The following is an 18,280-nucleotide window of genomic DNA, read 5'->3' on the forward strand; positions in this document are numbered from 1 at the left end:
ACGTCAGTCTTTAGCCTTCTCTTTCCTGGAGAAAATATTCCCAGCCTGTTCAATCTACCCTGTAACTTAAACACTCTCAGTTCTGGTATCATCATTGTGAATCTTTCTTGAACTTTCTTGAGGTCCTCTGTTAGTATGAAAAGGGTATATAATTAATATTTATGCTGTGTTTGATTTGGTTTCAGGAGCCCAGTTACTCAGTTCCAAATTGACTCTTGAATGGTTTTAATTCTAAAGAGATTTAACCTCAAGACAAGACAGGACTCTGAGATAGTAATTAATATCAATGTTTATTTAAACGAAAAGGAAAACTGATGAAACACATGAGTGACTTTCACCCCCTCAATTCTGCGACCACCCCAGGTAGAAATGTGAATCTTCCTCAGGTTCCTAAACCAACAGCATTTTCCTAAAATCCTGCCCCAGGGACACTCAGTACCTCCATAACTTGCAAAGCCCCAGATTACTCACAAATCCCACTTTTAACCCTTGAATTAACATTATCTCAGCGAGGTCAGCGAGAGCATGCCCTCCACCCTGGAAACCCTGGATGAACCTGTATCTGGGGTCATCTTTGCAGATGTCAGAGCAGCTTTCTCAAAGGTCAACCCACGGAAAGCGACTGGCCCGGATGGGGTACCCGGACGAGCACTCAGATCCTGCATGGATCAGCTGGTGGGGGTATTCACAGACATCTTCAACCTCTCTTTACAACAATCTGAGGTCCCTATCTGCTTCAAGAAGACGACCATCATCCCGGTACCTATGAAAAACCAAGCAGCGTGCCTTATGGCCCTGACATCCATCATTATGAAGTGCTTCGAAAGGTTAGTCATGGCACGAATCAATCCCAGCCTCCCGGACTACTTCGATCCACACAGTTTGCCTATCACTGCAACAGGTCCACAGCAGATACCATCTTCCTGGCCTTGCACTCAACCCTGGTACACCTAGATAACAATGACACCTAAGTCAGACTCCTATTTATTGACTACAGCTCAGCCTTCAACACTATTATTCCCACGCATTTCATCTCCAAACTTCGTGGTCTGGGCCTCGGTACCTCCCTCTGCGACTGGATCCTGAACTTCCTAATTCACAGATCACAATCAGTAAGAAAAGGTAACAATACCTCCTCCACAATCCTCAACACTGGTGCCCCACAAGGCTGTGTTCTCAGCCCCCTACTATACTCTTTATACACTTATGACTGTGTGGCCAAATTCCCCTCCAATTCGATTTTCAAGTTTGCTGACGACACCACCGTAGTGGGTTGGAATTCAAATAATGATGAGACAGAGTACAGGAATGAGAAAGAAAATCTGGTGAACCGGTGCGGCAACAATAATCTCTCCCTCAATGTCAACAAAATGAAGGAGAGTGTCATCGACTTCAGGAAGCATAGAGGTCTACATCAACGGGGACGAAGTAGAAAGGGTCGAGAGCTTCAAGTTTTTAGATGTCCAGATCACCAACAACCTGTCCTGGTCCCCCCATGCCAACACTATAAGTTAAGAAAGCCCACCAATATCTCTACTTTCTCAGAAGACTAAGGAAATTTGGCATGTCGGCTACGACTCTCTCCAACTTTTACAGATGCACCATGGAAAGCATTCTTTCTGGTTGTATCACAGCTTGGTATGGCCCAATCCATCACACAAACCGCCTCCCATCCATTGGCTCCATCTACACTTCCCGCTGCCTCGGCAAAGCAGCCAGTATAATTAAGGACCCCACACACCCTGGACATTCTCTGTTCCACCTTCTTCCATCGGGAAAAAGATACAAAGTCTGAAGTCACGTACCAACCTACTCAAGAACAGCTTCTTTCCTGCTGCTGTCCGACTTTTGAATGGACTTACCTTGCATTAAGTTGATCTTTCTCTACACTCTAGCTATGACTGTAACACTACATTCTGCACTCTCTCGTTTCCTTCTCTATGAATGGTATGCTTTGTCTGTATAGTGCACAAGGAACAATACTTTTCACTATGTTAGTACATGTGACAATAATAAATCAAATCAAATGATCTCATCTTGAATCAGACCTGTTGTAATTACAAGTTGATCATTGTTGTCATTGGGTTAGTTTTATTGGATTTAACCATTTATTTAAATTGTTCCATGGGAAAATGGGAATGTTCAGGATCTTTTTGTTATCTGAGATTGTACAAGTCTCCATTCATTCTCCTGGAGGTATTCTGGACCATCAAGGGCAGCAGTTGAGTGATCTTTGTTGGCATTGACAGTGCTTGCAGCAGCTAGCCAGTATTTTAAACCTCAAACAGTATTCTATCACACTAACATTCTCTTATTACACAGGAGAACCGGAGGAGAGGGGCTAGTGCTTTCATTGGTCCTGATTTTGGAGAAAACCACTATCGTTGGTGACTGATTTGTTTGATTTTAACTAAACACGGGGATTGGTCTGCTTCAGGGGAGGTGTCGCTTTGTTGTTGAATTAACTTCATCAAAGTCATAGAATCCCTACAGTGCAGAAGGAGGTAATTTGGCCCATCTAGTCTGCACCGACCACAATCCCATCCAGGCCCTATTCCCATAACCTCACATATTTACCTCCTGACACGAAGGTCAACTTAGCATGGCCAATCAACCTAACCCACACATCTTTGGACTGTGGGAGCAAATCGGACCATCTGGAGGAAAACCCACACTGACACAGGGAGAATGTGCAAACTCCACACAGACAGTGACCCAAGGCTGGAATTGAACCCAGGTTCCTGGCGCTGTGAGGCAGCAGTGCTAACCACTGTGTCACTGCGCCACCCCACAGCATCTCCTAACTCTTCACTTGGTCTGGTATTTTCTGACTGTATCTCAATATCAGATTTTGGTCTCAGCAGTAGTTCTTCTGAGCACAACAGATCCTATCATCTGCCTTTGGTTCCCAGTGTAAAGCTGTGGCACAGTGGATAGCACTGCTGCCTCAAAGCGCTCGGGACCCGGGTTCAATCCCAGCCTTGGGTGACTCTCTGTGTGGAGTTTGTATGTTCTCCCTGTGTCTGCGTGATTTTCCTCTGGGTGCTCCAGTTTCCTCCCACAGGTGAAAGGTGTGTGGGTTAGGTGGTTTGGTCATGCTAAATTGCCCTTAGTGTCCTACAATGTCTAGGTTAGGGGGAATTAGCTATGGTAAAGGTGTGGGATTACAGCAAGAGAGCAGGGAGAGGGCCCAGGTAAGATACTCTGTCAGAGAGTTGGTGCAGACTCAATGGCCCAAATGGCCCCCTACAGGGATTCACAAAAGCTGATGAAGGAGCAGTGCTCCGAAAGCTCATGCTACCAAATAAACCTGTTCGACTTTAATCTGGTGTTGTGAGACTTCTTACTGTGCTTACAATTAAAAATCAGACCTCACAATTTGAAATACTGGCAAGGTTCAGGGTTTCTTCTGTTAACTAATTTTGCTCCCCAAAAATAGTCTTTCACCGATTATTATGAGGGGCAAATTAATTAATACTCCATCCACCAGCTTATAACACGCCTGCTCCATTGCAGTTACAGTATTTAAAACACGGATCGTGTTTTCGAGATCCTTAAAGGGGAAGGGGACCAGCCCCAAGTTGTGGTCCACATAGGCACCAATGACATAGGTAGGAAAAAAGATGGGGATGTAAGGCAGAAATTCAGGGAGTTAGGGTGGAAGCTTAGAGCTAGTACAAATAGAGTTGTTATCTCTGGTTTGTTACCCGTGCCACGTGCTAGCGAGGAGAGGAATAGGGAGAGAGAACAGTTGAACACGTGGCTACAGGAATGGTGCAGGAGGGAAGGATTCAGATACCTGGATAATTGGGGCTCATTCTGGGGTAGGTGGGACCTCTACAAACGGGATGGGCTTCACCTGGATCAGAGGGGTACCAATATTCTGGGGGGGAAATTTGCAAATGCTCTTCGGGAGGGTTTAAACTAATTCATCAGGGGGATAGGAACCTGAATTGTTGCTCCAGTGTACAGGAGGATGTGAGTGGTGAGGTCATGAATGAGGTTTCAAGGTCGCAGGAGTGTACCGGCAGGCAGGAAGGTGTTTTGAAGTGTGTCTAGTTCAACGCCAGAAGCATCTGGAATAAGGTGGATGAACTTGCAGCATGGGTTGGTACCCGGGACTTCGATGTTGTGGCCATTTCAGAGACATGGATAGAGCAGGGACAGGAATGGTTGTTGCAGGTTCTGGGGTTTAGGTGTTTCAGTAAAATCAGGGAAGGTGGTAAAAGAGAGGGAGGATTGTTAGTCAAGGACAGTATTACGGTGGCAGGAAGGACATTTGATGAGGACTCGTCCACTGAGGTAGTATGGGCTGAGGTTAGAAACAGGAAAGGAGAGGTCACCCTGTTGGGAGTTTTCTATAGGTCTCTGAAAAGTTCCAAAGATGTAGAGGAAAGGATTGCAAAGATGATTCTGGATAGGAGCGAAAGAACAAAGAAGAACAAAGAACAATACAGCACAGGAACAAGCCCTTCAGCCCTCCAAGCCTGTGCCGCTCCCTGGTCCAAACGAGACCATTCTTTTGTATCCCTCCATTCCCACTCCGTTCATATGGCTATCTAGATAAGTCTTAAACGTTCCCAGTGTGTCCGCCTCCACCACCTTGCCTGGCAGTGCATTCCAGGCCCCCACCACCCTCTGTGTAAAAGATGTCCTTCTGATATCTGTGTTAAGCCTCCCCCACCCCCCCCCCCCCCTCACCTTGAACCTATGACCCCTCATGAACGTCACCACCGACCTGGGGAAAAGCTTCCCACCGTTCACCCTGTCTATGCCTTTCATAATTTTATACACCTCTATTAAGTCTCCCCTCATCCTCCGTCTTTCCAGGGAGAACAACCCCAGTTTACCCAATCTCTCCTCATAACTAAGCCCCTCCATACCAGGCAGCATCCTGGTAAATCTCCTCTGTACTCTCTCCAAAGCCTCCACGTCCTTCTGGTAGTGTGGCGACCAGAGCTGGACGCAGTATTCCAAATGCGGCCGAACCAACGTTCTATACATCTGCAACATCAGACCCCAACTTTTATACTCTATGCCCCGTCCTATAAAGGCAAGCATGCCATATGCCTTCTTCACCACCTTCTCCACCTGTGACGTCACCTTCAAGGATCTGTGGACTTGCACACCCAGGTCCCTCTGCGTATCTACACCCTTTATGGTTCTGCCATTTATCGTATAGCTCCTCCCTACATTATTTCTACCAAAATGCATCACTTCGCATTTATCAGGATTGAACTCCATCTGCCATTTCTTTGCCCAAATTTCCAGTCTATCTATATCCTTCTGTAGCCTCTGACAATGCTCCTCACTATCTGCAAGTCCTGCCAATTTTGTGTCGTCCGCAAACTTACTGATCACCCCAGTTACACCTTCTTCCAGATCGTTTATATAAATCACAAACAGCAGAGGTCCCAATACAGAGCCCTGCGGAACACCACTAGTCACAGGACTCCAGCCGGAAAAAGACCCTTCCACTACCACCCTCTGTCTTCTGTGACCAAGCCAGTTCTCCACCCATCTAGCCACCTCCCCCTTTATCCCATGAGATCCAACCTTTTTCACCAGCCTACCATGAGGGACTTTGTCAAACGCTTTACTAAAGTCCATATAGATGACATCCACGGCCCTTCCCTCGTCAACCATTCTAGTCACTTCTTCAAAAAACTCCACCAGGTTAGTGAGGCAAGACCTCCCTCTCACAAAACCATGCTGACTATCGTTAATGAGTTTATTCCTTTCTAAATGCGCATACATCCTATCTCTAAGAATCTTCTCCAACAACTTCTCCACCACGGACGTCAAGCTCACCGGCCCATAATTACCCGGGTTATCCTTCCTACCCTTCTTAAATAACTGGACCACATTAGCTATCCTCCAATCCTCTGGGACCTCACCTATGTCCAGTTACGAGACAAAGATTTGCGTCAGAGGCCCAGCGATTTCATCTCTCGTCTTCCTGAGCAGCCTTGGATAGATTCCATAAGTAACAGGGTAGTTGTTATGGGGGACTTTAACTTTACTAATATTGACTGGAAATGCTATAGTTCAAGTACTTTAGATGGGTCAGTTTTTGTCCAATGTGTGCAGGAGGGTTTCTTGACACAGTATGTCGATAGGCCAACAAGAGGCGAGGCCACATTGGATTTGATACTGGGTAATGAACCAGGCCAGGTGTTAGATTTGCAGGTAGGTGAGCACTTTGGTGATAGTGACCACAATTCGGTTACATTTACTTTAGCGATGGAAAGGGATAGGTATATACTGCAGGGCAAGTGTTATAGCTGGGGGAAAGGAAATTATGATGTGATTAGGTGAGATTTAGGATGCATAGGATGGGGAAGAAATCTGCAGGGGATGGGCACAATTGAAATGTGGAGCTTGTTCAAGGAACAGCTACTGCATGTCCTTGATAAGTATGTACCTGTCAGGCAGGGAGGAAGTGGTCGAGCGAGGGAACCGTGGTTTACTAAAGAAGTTGAATCTTTTGTGAAGAGAAAGAAGGAGACTTATGTAAAGATGAGACATGAAGGCTCAGTTAAGGCACTTGAGAGTTACAAGTTAGCCAGGAAGGACCTGAAGAGAGAGCTAAGAAGAGCCAGGAGGGGACATGAGAAGTCTTTGGCAGGTAGGATCAAGAAAAACCCTAAAGCTTTCTATAGGTATGTCAGGAATAAAAGAATGACTAGGGTTAGATTAGGGCCAGTCAAGGACAGTAGTGGGAAGTTGTGCGTGGAGTCCAAAGCGATAGGAGAGGTGCTAAATGAATATTTTTCGTCAGTATTCACACAGGAAAAAGACAATGTTGCCGAAGAGAATACTGAGATACAGGCTATCAGACTAGACGGGATTGAGGTGTTAGCAATTCTGGAAAGTGTGAAAATAGATAAGTCCCATGAGCCGGATGGGATTTATCCTAGGATTCTCTGGGAAGCTAGGGAGGAGATTGCAGAGCCTTTGGCTTTGATCTTTATGTCGTCATTGTCTACAGGAATAGTCATGATGTGGATTTGCTACCAAATAAACCTGTTGGACTTTAACCTGGTGTTGTTCCCTTGTTCAAGAAGTGGAGTCGAGACAATCCTGGTAATTATAGACCAGTGAGCCTTACTTCTGTTGTGGGCAAAGTTTTGGAAAGGATTATAAGAGATAGGATTTATAATCATCCAGAAAGGAACAATTTGATTAGGGATAGTCAATACGGTTTTGTGAAAGGTAGGTCATGCCTCACAAACCTTATTGAGTTCTTTGAGAAGGTGACCAAAGAGGTGGATGAGGGTAAAGCAGTTGATGTGGTGTGTATGGATTTCAGTAAAGATTTTGATAAGGTTCCCCATGGTAGGCTATTGCAGAAAATACAGAGGCATGGGATTGAGGGTGATTTTGCAGTTTGGATCAGAAATTGGCTCGCTGTAAGAAGACAGAGGGTTGTGGTTGATGGGAAATGTTCATCCTGGAGTTCAGTTACTAGTGGTGTACCACAAGGATCTGTTTTGGTGCCACTGCTGTTTGTCATTTTTATACATGACCTAGATGAGGGCATAGAAGGATGGGTTAGTAAATTTACAGATGACACTAAAGTCGGTGAAGTTGTGGACAGTGCGGAAGGATGTTGCAGCTTACAGAGGGACATAGATAAGCTGCACAGCTGGGCTGAGAGGTGGCAAATGGAGTTTAATGCAGAAAAGTGTGAGGTGATTCACTTTGGAAGGAGCAACAAGAATACAGAGTACTGGGCTAATGGTAAGAGACTTGGTAGTGTGGATGAGCAAACAGATCTCGGTGTTCATGTGCATAGATCCCTGAAAGTTGGCACCCAGGTTGATAGGGTTGTTAAGAAGGTGTACAGTGTGTTAGCTTTTATTGGTAGAGGGATTGAGTTTCGGAGCCATGATGTCATGTTGCAGCTGTACAAAGCTCTGGTGCGGCCACACTTGGAGTATTGCGTACAGTTCTGGTCGCCGCATTATAGGAAGGATGTGGAAGAATTGGAAAGGGTGCAGAGGAGATTTACCAGGATGTTGCCTGGTATGGTGGGAAGGTCTTATGAGGAAAGGCTGAGTGACTTGAGGCTGTTTTCGTTCGAGAGAAGAAGGTTAAGAGGTGACTTAATAGAGACATACAAGATGATCAGAGGATTAGATAGGGTGGACAGTGAGAGCCTTTTTCCTCGGATGGTGATGGCTAGCACGAGGGGACATAGCTTTAAATTGAGGGGTGATAGATATAGGACAGATGTCAGAGGTACGTTCTTTACTCAGAGAGTAGTAAGGGAGTGGAATGCCCTGCCTGCAACAGTAGTGGACTCGTCAACATTAAGGGCATTTGAAGGGTCATTGGATAAACATATGGATGATATTAGAATAGTGTAGGTTAGATGGGCTTTAGACTGGTTTCACAGGTCGGCGCAACATTGAGGGCCGAAGAGCCTGTACTGCACTGTAATGTTCTATGTTCTATTGTCAAAACAGCTTTATAACTCTCCATCCACTTTGCAAAGTGTAGACACACAAACTCAGTTATACTGGCAGAGCCCCCAAATTCTGAAGTGACACTCAAAGACATGCACAAGCACACACCTTTTTTTCACATGTTTAAACTCTTCCTCCCACTTTTTCTTTCTTTCTCTCTCATGTATGCAGTGGGAGGCAGTGGTATTGTCACTGCACTAATAATCTAGAAACCCAAGATAATGCTCGCAGGATCTGGGTTCAAACCCTGCCATGGCAGATGGTGAAATTTGAATTGAATAAAAAGTGTAATAACACAATTAGGGAGCCATACGGTGGCAAAGTGGTTAGTGCTGTTGCCTCACAGCTCCAGAGACCCGGGTTTGATTCCCAGCTTGGGTCACTATCTGCACACAGTCTGCGCGTTCTTACCTCTATTAGAATTTTGTCTTTGAAAAAGCATTTAGACAGTTACATGTGTAAGATGGGTATAGAGGGGTATGGGCCAAATGCGAGCAATTGGGATTAGATTAGGGGTTTAAAAAAAAGGACATCATGGACAAGTTGGGCCGAATGGCTTGTTTCCATGCTGTAAACCTCTATGACTCTAGACTCTATATTACACACCCATACACAGACTCACTCTCCTCCCCTCTCACTCTCACTCCCTTTTTTCTGTCTCTCACACACATGCACTCACCTCTCTCTCACACACACTTAAAAACGGGCAACTCGTTTCTCTCACATACACTTGCTCACAGTGACTCCACACATGCTCAGAACACAAAAGATGCACGCTCCACCCTACCACATAAACACACCATAATTCTCTTTTTCTCTTTCACACACAAATGCATACTGACTCCACTCTCTCTCTCTCTCAACCATACACACACAAACGTGTGTTCTTTATTCCACCTCACAGACACACACAACATAGTTTTAGTTCTTTCTTTCACCTACAATACTGACCCCACTCTCTCACAAACATAAACAAACATTGGGTGCATTCACACACACAGAAACACATGCGCTCTGTACTCTATCTCACAGAAACACAAATGGACACACACGCGAACATGGCCCCCTCCTCAGGCTTCGCTCGCAACACGACACCCCTATTCCCGGCTCACAGCATAGGCACCTCAGTCCCAGCTTATTGCACAGACGGCCAAAGGCCCCAGGTTGGTGTAAGTTTTCATCCCAGTCCCAGGAGTTCGGAGACTGGGCCCCGGATGGGTAATGGCTGGCGCAGCTCCCACAATCCCCCACACTGAGGAAACCGCTCTATCCACCGCGCAGGCTGGCGACACGGGACTGCGCATGTCCAAGGGAGAGGCGAAGTTGCGCATGTGCAGGGGTGAGCCCACCCCATGACCTTCATGCTGAAGTGTTGACCAATGGGAAGAACGGGAGGACCGGAAGGACTCTGGTCCTCCAGGCAATCAGAGCGCGGGCTTTGTGTGAATGAAGATTGAGCTTCAGACAGACTGAAACTTCCTCCTGTCGCCAACATCTGTGAGTAAAACACTTTATTTTCTCCCCTTTCCATTTCTTTTCTCATTCTGGGGGAATTATTGACTTGCAGGAACTGATGACAAGAAATCGAAGCAAGAGTGGCCACCAGGTCCTTCAAACCTGCCCTGCCATTCGATTCGATTTTGGCTGGTCTATGCAGGCCTTAACTCCTTTCCTATATAATTTCTCTACAGCTCCCTATTCCCAAATCTGTCACAAAAACATAAAAACTGGCTGTAAAAGTTTCTATAGATATGTAAAGAAAGAATGACAAAAACGAAATGTAGGTTCCTTACAGTCAGAAATGGGAGAATTCATAACGGGGAATAAAGAAATCATAGAAAGGCACTGAGACAGGCCCTTCGGCCCTAACTGCTCCATGCCAACCATAGTGCCCATCTAAGCTAACCCCATTTGCCTGCATTTGGCCCATATCCCTCTAAAACTTTCCTCTCCATGTATTTGTCCAAATGCCTTTTAAATGTTGTCAATGTCCCTGCCTCAACCACTTCCCCCAGCAGCTCATTCCACAGATATACCACCCTCTGTGTAAAAAAGTTGCTTGTCAAGTTCCCATTAAGTGCATTCACCCCATCCATGCCTCTCATGATCTTATACACTTCTATAAGATCACCTCTCAGTCTCCTATGCTCCAAAGAAAAACGTCCTAGCCTCTGCAATCTCGCCAAATAATTCAGTCCCTTGAGTCCTGGTAACATCCTTGTAAATCTCTTCTGCACTCTCTCCAGTTTCATAACATCTTTCCTATAGCAAGGTTACCAAGACTGAACACAATATTCCAGGTGGGCCTCACCAACGTCCTGTACAACTACAACATAACTTCCTAATTTCTATACTCAATGCCCTGACTGATGAAGGCCAGCATGCCAAAAGCCGCCTTCACTGCCCTAACTACCTGTGACTCCACCTTTAGAGAACAGTGCACCTGAAATCCAAGGTCCCTCTGTTTCATGATACTCCTTAAGGTCCTAACATTCATCGTGAAAGTTGTACCTTGATTGGACTTTCCAAAATGCAACACCTCACAATTACCTGTATTGAGCTCCATTTGCCATTTCTCGGCCCACTTCCCCAGTTAATCAAGGTCCTGCTACAATTTTTGAGAACCTCACTGTCTATAATACCACCTATTTAAATGTTATCTGCAAACTTACTGATCATGCCTTGTACATTCTCATCCAAATCATTGATATAGATAAAAAACAGCAATGGGCCCAGCACTGACCCCTGAGGCACACCACTAGTCACAGGCCTCCAGCCAAAAAGCATCCTTCCACCATTACCCTCTGCTTCTTACCATCAAGCCAATTGTATATCCAATTTGCCAACTGGATTCCATGTGATCTAATCTTCCAGAGCAGCCTACTATGTGGAACTTTATCAAAGGCCTTACTGAAGTCCATATAGACTACACCTACTGCTCTGTCCTCATCAACCTTCCTCTAACAAATTTGTAATGCATGAACTCCCTTGCACAAAGCTGTGCTGACTACTCCTAATCAAACCCTGTCTTTCCAAATGCCAGTATATCTTATCTCTCAGAATCCTTTCCAGTAACTTACCCACCACAGATGTTAGGCTTACCGGTCCATAATTCCCAGGTTTTTCTTTGCAGCCCTTATTAAATAAGGGCACAACATTTGCTACCCTCCAGTCTTCTGGTACCTCACCCGTGGCTAATGATGATACAAATATCTGAGCCAGGGCTCTCGCAACTTCTTGCCTAGCGTCATGCAGTGTTCTTGGATATACCTGGTCGGGGCCAGGAGATTTATCCACCTTCATACATTTTAATGCTCCATCACCTCCTATACATAATGCGAACTGATATCGCCACTAAATTTCCCAAGTCTTCACATCTTTCTCCATGGTAAACACAGAGGAGAAATATTCATTGAGAACCTCGCCCATCTCCAGCGGTTCCACACTTTGGTCCTTGACGGGTCCTATTCTCTCTCTCGTTATTCTTTTTCCTTTATTATGCTTAAAGAATCTCTTTGGATTCACCTTAATCCTCTCAGCCAAAGCTACCTCATGCACCCTTTTTGCCCTCCTAATTTCTTCCTTGAGTATACTCCTGTATCCCCTGTACACCTCCAGGGAATCCCTTGATTCCAGCTGCTTGTCCCTGAGCCATGCCTCCTCCTTTTTCCTGGCCAAAACCTCAATATATTTTGTCATCCAGGGTTCCCTACTCCGGCCAGCCTTGCCCTTCACCCTAACAGGAACATGTAGAACCTGAACTCGAGCTATTTCACTTTTAAAGGTCTCGCACTTGCTGGAGGTCCTGTTGCCCTCAAACAAGCTATTCCAATCAAACTTTGCAAGCTTCTGTCTAATTCCATCAAAATTCTCCTTGCCCCAATTCAGAACTTGCACCTGCGGACCAGTTTTGTTCCTTTCCATAACTATTTAAAATTAATACAACTATGGTCACTAGTCCCAAAGTGATCCCCCACTGTCACCTCAGTCACTTGTCATCTGTGAGGAAATCAATATTTCTCCCTTTCCATTTCTTTTCTCATTCTGGGGGAAATTGGGGACTTGCAGCAACTGAAGAGAAAGGAAGTGAATCCAGTCTGTATATTCCACACATTTTTAGTCCAGTCATATAGACATATATCTGTCTGGCCGCCTGCATGGAGATTTTCAGCTCTCTGTGTCCAGGACAGGAAGCAGTGAGCATGGATCTGTCAATCAGCCTCAATCAGCATCTTCAGGAGAATTGGGAGGGTGAATATTAGATACAGCAGAATGGGAATGGAGGGAGAGTGTGTGGGATGGAGATTTACAGCTTTTGGGGAATGAGGGAGGAAAGAATCATAAAATCCCTACAGTGCAGGAGAAGGCCATTCAGCCCATCAAGTTTGCTCCTACAACAATCCCATCCAGGCCCTATCCCCATAACCCCATGTATTTACCCTGATGATCCATCTGATATTAATGGGCAATTTAGCATGGTCAATTCACCTAACCCACACATTTTTGGACTGCGGGAGGAAACCAGAGTACCCGGAGGAAACCCATGCAGATACGGGGAGAATGTGCAAACTCCACACAGAGAGTCACCTGAGGCTGCAGTTGAACCCGGGTCCCTGGCACTGTGAGGCAGCAGTGCTAACCACAGTGTCACCATGTCACTGTTCCATAGAAACTAGAATTGTCTGTTCGAATTTCTGTCCTGTACCTGTGGAAGTTAAAATGCTCAGATTAAAAATGTCATGCCTTCTCTGTAACAGCAAGTGAGAATGTTATCAGTTGCAAACCTTCAAGGGAGTTTGTCTGCTATTTCAGGCTAATCTTCACTTGCATAGGCCCCATAACCTTGTGCTTTTTGACCTTCACCAGAGGGTGATCAAGACCAGATTTTTCTGTAACAAATACCAAAGGCATGATATGGGGATATGCTTTGCAAATGAAGGATTAGCAGAAGTCAATTTTTCATGGAATGAGAAAGGGCGAAAAGCCAGGATTTAATTGGCAAATATGTAAGTCAATGAAGGATGTGAAAAATTGCTTGTTCCCAATTTGCTGTAATTGACTATAACTGTTAAGTTGTTTTTCTGTAACGCCAGAACCACTTGTCATTTCGATAGCGAGGAGGGGGTTTTCATGGTGAACAAGGCATTAAAAGCCTTGGATTTAGTGCATGGTATCTAGCGCTGTTTGTACAAGAGTCAACTAAGAGTGCCTAAGGTTGCTGGTACCCAGGATCTCTGACATACTGACAGTAATGACTTTTGTAAACTGCTTTTACAGGATATCAGGAGATGAGGATTTACAGACAGAAGTCTTAAACCAAACTTCTCGTCAATATCTGACAGTCACTCAATTCAACCGGACCTGAGTCGCATCGGCCTTTGAATCTAGAAGTGTTGCCCGGTCTTGGCTTCAAAAGATTTTAAACATCAGTGTGACTGGAAAAGCACCGAGACACAGACACACCCCCGAGTGAGAGTGTTCCAGTGCACTGAGTGTGGAAAGAGCTTTAACCAGTTACACACCCTGCAAATACATCACAGCATTCACAACGGGGAGAGATTGTACCCGTGTTCTGTGTGAGATTTAACTGATTGTTTAACCTGGAGAGTCACAAGGACACCCGCACTATGGGGAAACCGTGGAAATGTGGAGACTGTGGGAAGGGATTCATATCCCCATCTCAGCTGGAAATTCATCGACGCAGTCACACTGGGGAGAGACCGTTCACCTGCTCTGTGTGTGGGAAGGGATTCACTCATTCATCCAACCTGCTGAGTCACAATCTCACTCACACCAATGAGAGACCCTTTAAATGCTCTGACTGTGGCAGTAATTTCAAAAGCTCTCAGGAACTGAAGATCCACCAGCGCACTCACACTGAGGAGAGACCGTTCAGCTGCTCTCACTGCACAAAGAGATTTCGAATATCATCCAACCTGCGGAAACACCAGCGAATTCACACCGGGGAGAGACCATTCACCTGCACTGTGTGTGGGAAGGGATTCACTCGGATAGACAACCTCCAGATACACCAGCGAGTTCACACTGGGGAGAGGCCATTCTCCTGCTCTAATTGTGGGAAGGGATTCACTCAGTTATCCAGCCTACAGACACACCAGCAACTTCATACAGGGGAGAGGCCATTCACCTGCGCTGTGTGTGGGAAGAGATTCACTCGGTCATTCCACCTGCAGAGACACCAGCAAGTTCACAAGTGACGACAGGGGTTGAATTCTGCTGTGAATCACATCCAGGACTGAAACATGTTCATTCTGACAGTGAACGTAGTAACTCGGAGTAGAAGTGGGCAATCCAGCCCCTCCAGCCTGCTCACCATTCAATGCGATTATGGCTGATCTCATCTCAACCTCAATCCACTTTCCTGCTTGTTCTCCATAACCCTTCGACCCATTTCTAATTAAAAAGCTCTCCATCTCCTCAAAATTATTCAATGCCCCAGCATCCACCGCACTCTGGAGTAGTGAATTCCATTGACACATGACTCTTTGCGAGAGGTCATTTCTCCTCATCTCCGTTTTAAATCTGCTGCCCCTTACCCTAAAACTATGACCTCGTGTTCTAGATTTCCCCACAAGAGAAAACATTCGCTCTATGTCTACTTTGTCAATGTTTTTTGTCATCTTATATGCTTCAGTTATAAGCAGCGGTTAGCACTGCTGCCTCCCAGTGCCACAGGGGTCAGGGACAATTCTGGCCTTGGGTGACTGTATGGAGTTTGCACATTCTCCCTGTGTGTGCGTGGGTTTCCTCTGGGTGCTCCCGTTTCCTCCCAAAGATGTGCAGATTAGGTAGATTAGCCGTGCTAAATTGGGGAAATAGTGGAGTAAATATGTGAGATTACTGAGATTGGGCCTGGGTAAGATGCTCTGACAGAGAGTCAGTGCAGACTCATTGGGCCAAATGGCCTCCTTCTGCACTGTAGGGATTCTTTGCATTAGATCTCCCCCGATTCTTCTAAACGCTAGAGAGTATAGGCCTAAACTTCTCTATCTCTCTTCATTAGACAAACCCCTCATCCCTGGAATCAATCTAACCTCCTCTAAATTGCCTGGAATGCCACTACATCCTTCCTCACATAAGGGGACATAATTGTACACAGTACTCGATGTAAGTTTCACCAATGCCTTGTATAATTGCAGCAACATCTCCTTTCTTTTATACTCTATTCCTTTAGCTATAAATGCCAAAATTACATTTGTTTTCTTACTGTACCTGCACCCTAGGTTTGTGTAACTTATACACAAGGACACCCAGATCCCTCTGCACTGATGCACCCCAAAGTCTGCACGGACCAGCTAACGGGGGTATTCACAGACATCTTCAACTTCTCTTTACAACAATCTGAGGTCCCTATCTGCTTCAAGAAGATGACCATCATCCCAGTACAAAGAAAAGCTAGGCAGCATGCCTTAATGACTATCGTTCGGTGGCCCTGACATCCATCATTATGAAGTGCTTCGAAAGGTTAGTCATGGCATGAATCAATTCCAGCCTCCCAGATTGCCTGGATCCACTACAGTTCGCCTACCATCGCAACAGGTGCACAGCAGATGCCATCTCTCTGGTCCCTGGAACATGTAGATAACAAAAACACCTATGTCAGACTACACCTCAGCATTCAACACCATTATTCCTACAAAACTCATCTCCACACTCTGTGGCCTGGGGCTCAACTCCTCCCTCTGCAACTGGATATTGAACTTCCTAACCCACAGACCACAATGTATAAGGATAGGTAACAACACCTCCACAATCATCCTCAACACCGGTGCCCCACAGGGCTGTGTCCTCAGTCCCTTACTAAACTCCTTATACACCTATAACTGTGTGGCGAAATTCCCCTCCAACTCCATTTTCAAGTTTGCTGATGATACCACTATAGTGGGTTGGATCTCAAACAATGATGAGACAGAGTGCAGGAAAGAGACAGAGAATCTGGTGAACTGGTGCAACGACAATAATCTGTCCCTCAATGTCAATAAAACAAAGGAGATAGTCATTGAATTCAGGAAGCTTAGTGGAGGACATGCCTCTGTCTACATCAATGGGGACTAAGTAGAAATAGTCACAAGCTTCAACTTTTTAGGTGTCCAGATCACCAACAACCTGTTCTGGCCCCTCTGTGCTGACATTATAGTTAAGAAAGCCCTCTACTTCCTCAGAAGATTAAGGAAATTTGGCATGCCTGCAATGATCCTCACCAGCCTTTACAGATGCACCATAGAAAGCATTCTTTCTGGTTGTATCACAGCTTGGTATGGCTCCTGCTCTGCCCAAGATCACAAGAAACTACAAAATGTCGTGAATGTAGCCCAGTCCATCACGTAAACCAGCCTCCCATCCATTGACTCTGTCTACACTTCCCGCTGCCTCAGAAAAGCAGCCAGCATAATTAAGGACCCCACGCCACCCCGGACATACTCTCTTCAACCTTCTTCTGTTGGGAAAAAGATACAAAAGTCTGAGGGCATGTACCAACCGACTCAAGAATAGCTTCTTTCCTGCTGCCATTAGACTTTTAAATGGACCTACTTCGCATTATGTTGATCTTTCTCTACACCCTAGCTATGACTGTAACATGACATTCTGCACTCTCTCCTTTCCTTCTCTATGTATGGTATGCTTTGTCTGTGTAGTGCGCAAGAAACAATACTTTTCACTGTATACTAATACATGTGACAATAATAAATCAAATTATCTACATTAAACTCCATCCGCCACATTTTGGCCCACTCACCAAACCTACCTATCCATTTGTATATTTCTTAATTCCTCATTGCAATTCACTATACCACCTATTTTAATATCGTCTGCAAATTTGGAAAAAGTACTGTCTAACCCTGGATCCAAGTCAGTGATATAGTTTGTGAAAAGTTGGGGTCCAAGGGCTGAACCCGGAGGCATCCCACTAGTTACATCTTTTCAACCAGAAAAACACCATTTATCCCAACTCTGCCTTCTATCAGCTAGCCAATCTTCTATCCAAGCTAATCAATTACCCCTAATCCCTTATGATCTTATCTTGTGTATTAACCTTCTGGATAGCACCTTATCAAGCACCTTCCTGAAGTCCAGATGTACTGCATCGACAGGATCCCCACTATCCATGTTGAGGTGGGCCCAAGGCAAAGGCACCTGTACTACATATAATTATATATCAAAGAACAGTACAGCACAGGAACAGGCCCTTCAGCCCTCCAAGCCTGTGCCGATCACGTTGTCCTATCTAGACTAGCCGCCTGTATCCCTCTATTCCCGTTTGTTCATATGTCTTTCCAGATAAGTCTTCAATGTCACTAACGTGTCTGCCTCAACCACCTCACTTGGCAGTGCATTCCAGGCCCCCATCACCCTCTGTGTAAAAAACTTCCCCCGCACATCTCCACTCAACCTTTCCCCCCTTACCTTGAACTTGTGCCCCCTTGTAATTGTCATTTCCGCCCTGGGAAAAAGCTTCCAACTGTTCACCCTATCTATACCCCTCATAGTTTTATAGACTTCTATCAGGACCCCCTTCAATTTCCATCTTTCCGTGGAAAACAATCCCAGTTTATTCAATCTCTCCTCATAACTACTACCCTCCATACCAGGCAACATCCTGGTAAACCTTTTCGGTACTCTCCCCAAAGCCTCCACGTCCTTCTGGTAGTGTGGTGACCAGAATTGCTCCAGCCTGTCATGAGGGACCTTGTCAAATGCTTTACTAAGGTCCATGTAGACAACATCCACAGCCCTTCCCTCGTCAATGACATCCCTAATAGAAACCCATGCTGACTGTCGCTAACAAA

General features: G+C 45.4%; 2 protein-coding genes across 2 annotated transcripts in view; one reads left to right on the forward strand and one right to left on the reverse strand.

Moving 5' to 3' along the window:
• Positions 1–18,280, reverse strand: part of LOC144510907 (uncharacterized) — a 347,486-nt gene that overhangs the window by 144,388 nt on the left and 184,818 nt on the right. The window lies entirely within an intron of this gene.
• LOC144510480 (uncharacterized) lies at positions 9,912–17,230 on the forward strand. The gene is made up of 2 exons (XM_078239937.1): positions 9,912–9,968; positions 13,749–17,230. Exon 2 carries the CDS (start codon positions 14,099–14,101, stop codon positions 14,687–14,689), a length of 591 nt encoding a protein of 196 aa, XP_078096063.1. The 5' UTR covers positions 9,912–9,968; positions 13,749–14,098; the 3' UTR covers positions 14,690–17,230.

Source organism: Mustelus asterias, chromosome 23 (genome assembly GCF_964213995.1).
Source record: "Mustelus asterias chromosome 23, sMusAst1.hap1.1, whole genome shotgun sequence".
NCBI lineage: Eukaryota > Metazoa > Chordata > Chondrichthyes > Carcharhiniformes > Triakidae > Mustelus > Mustelus asterias.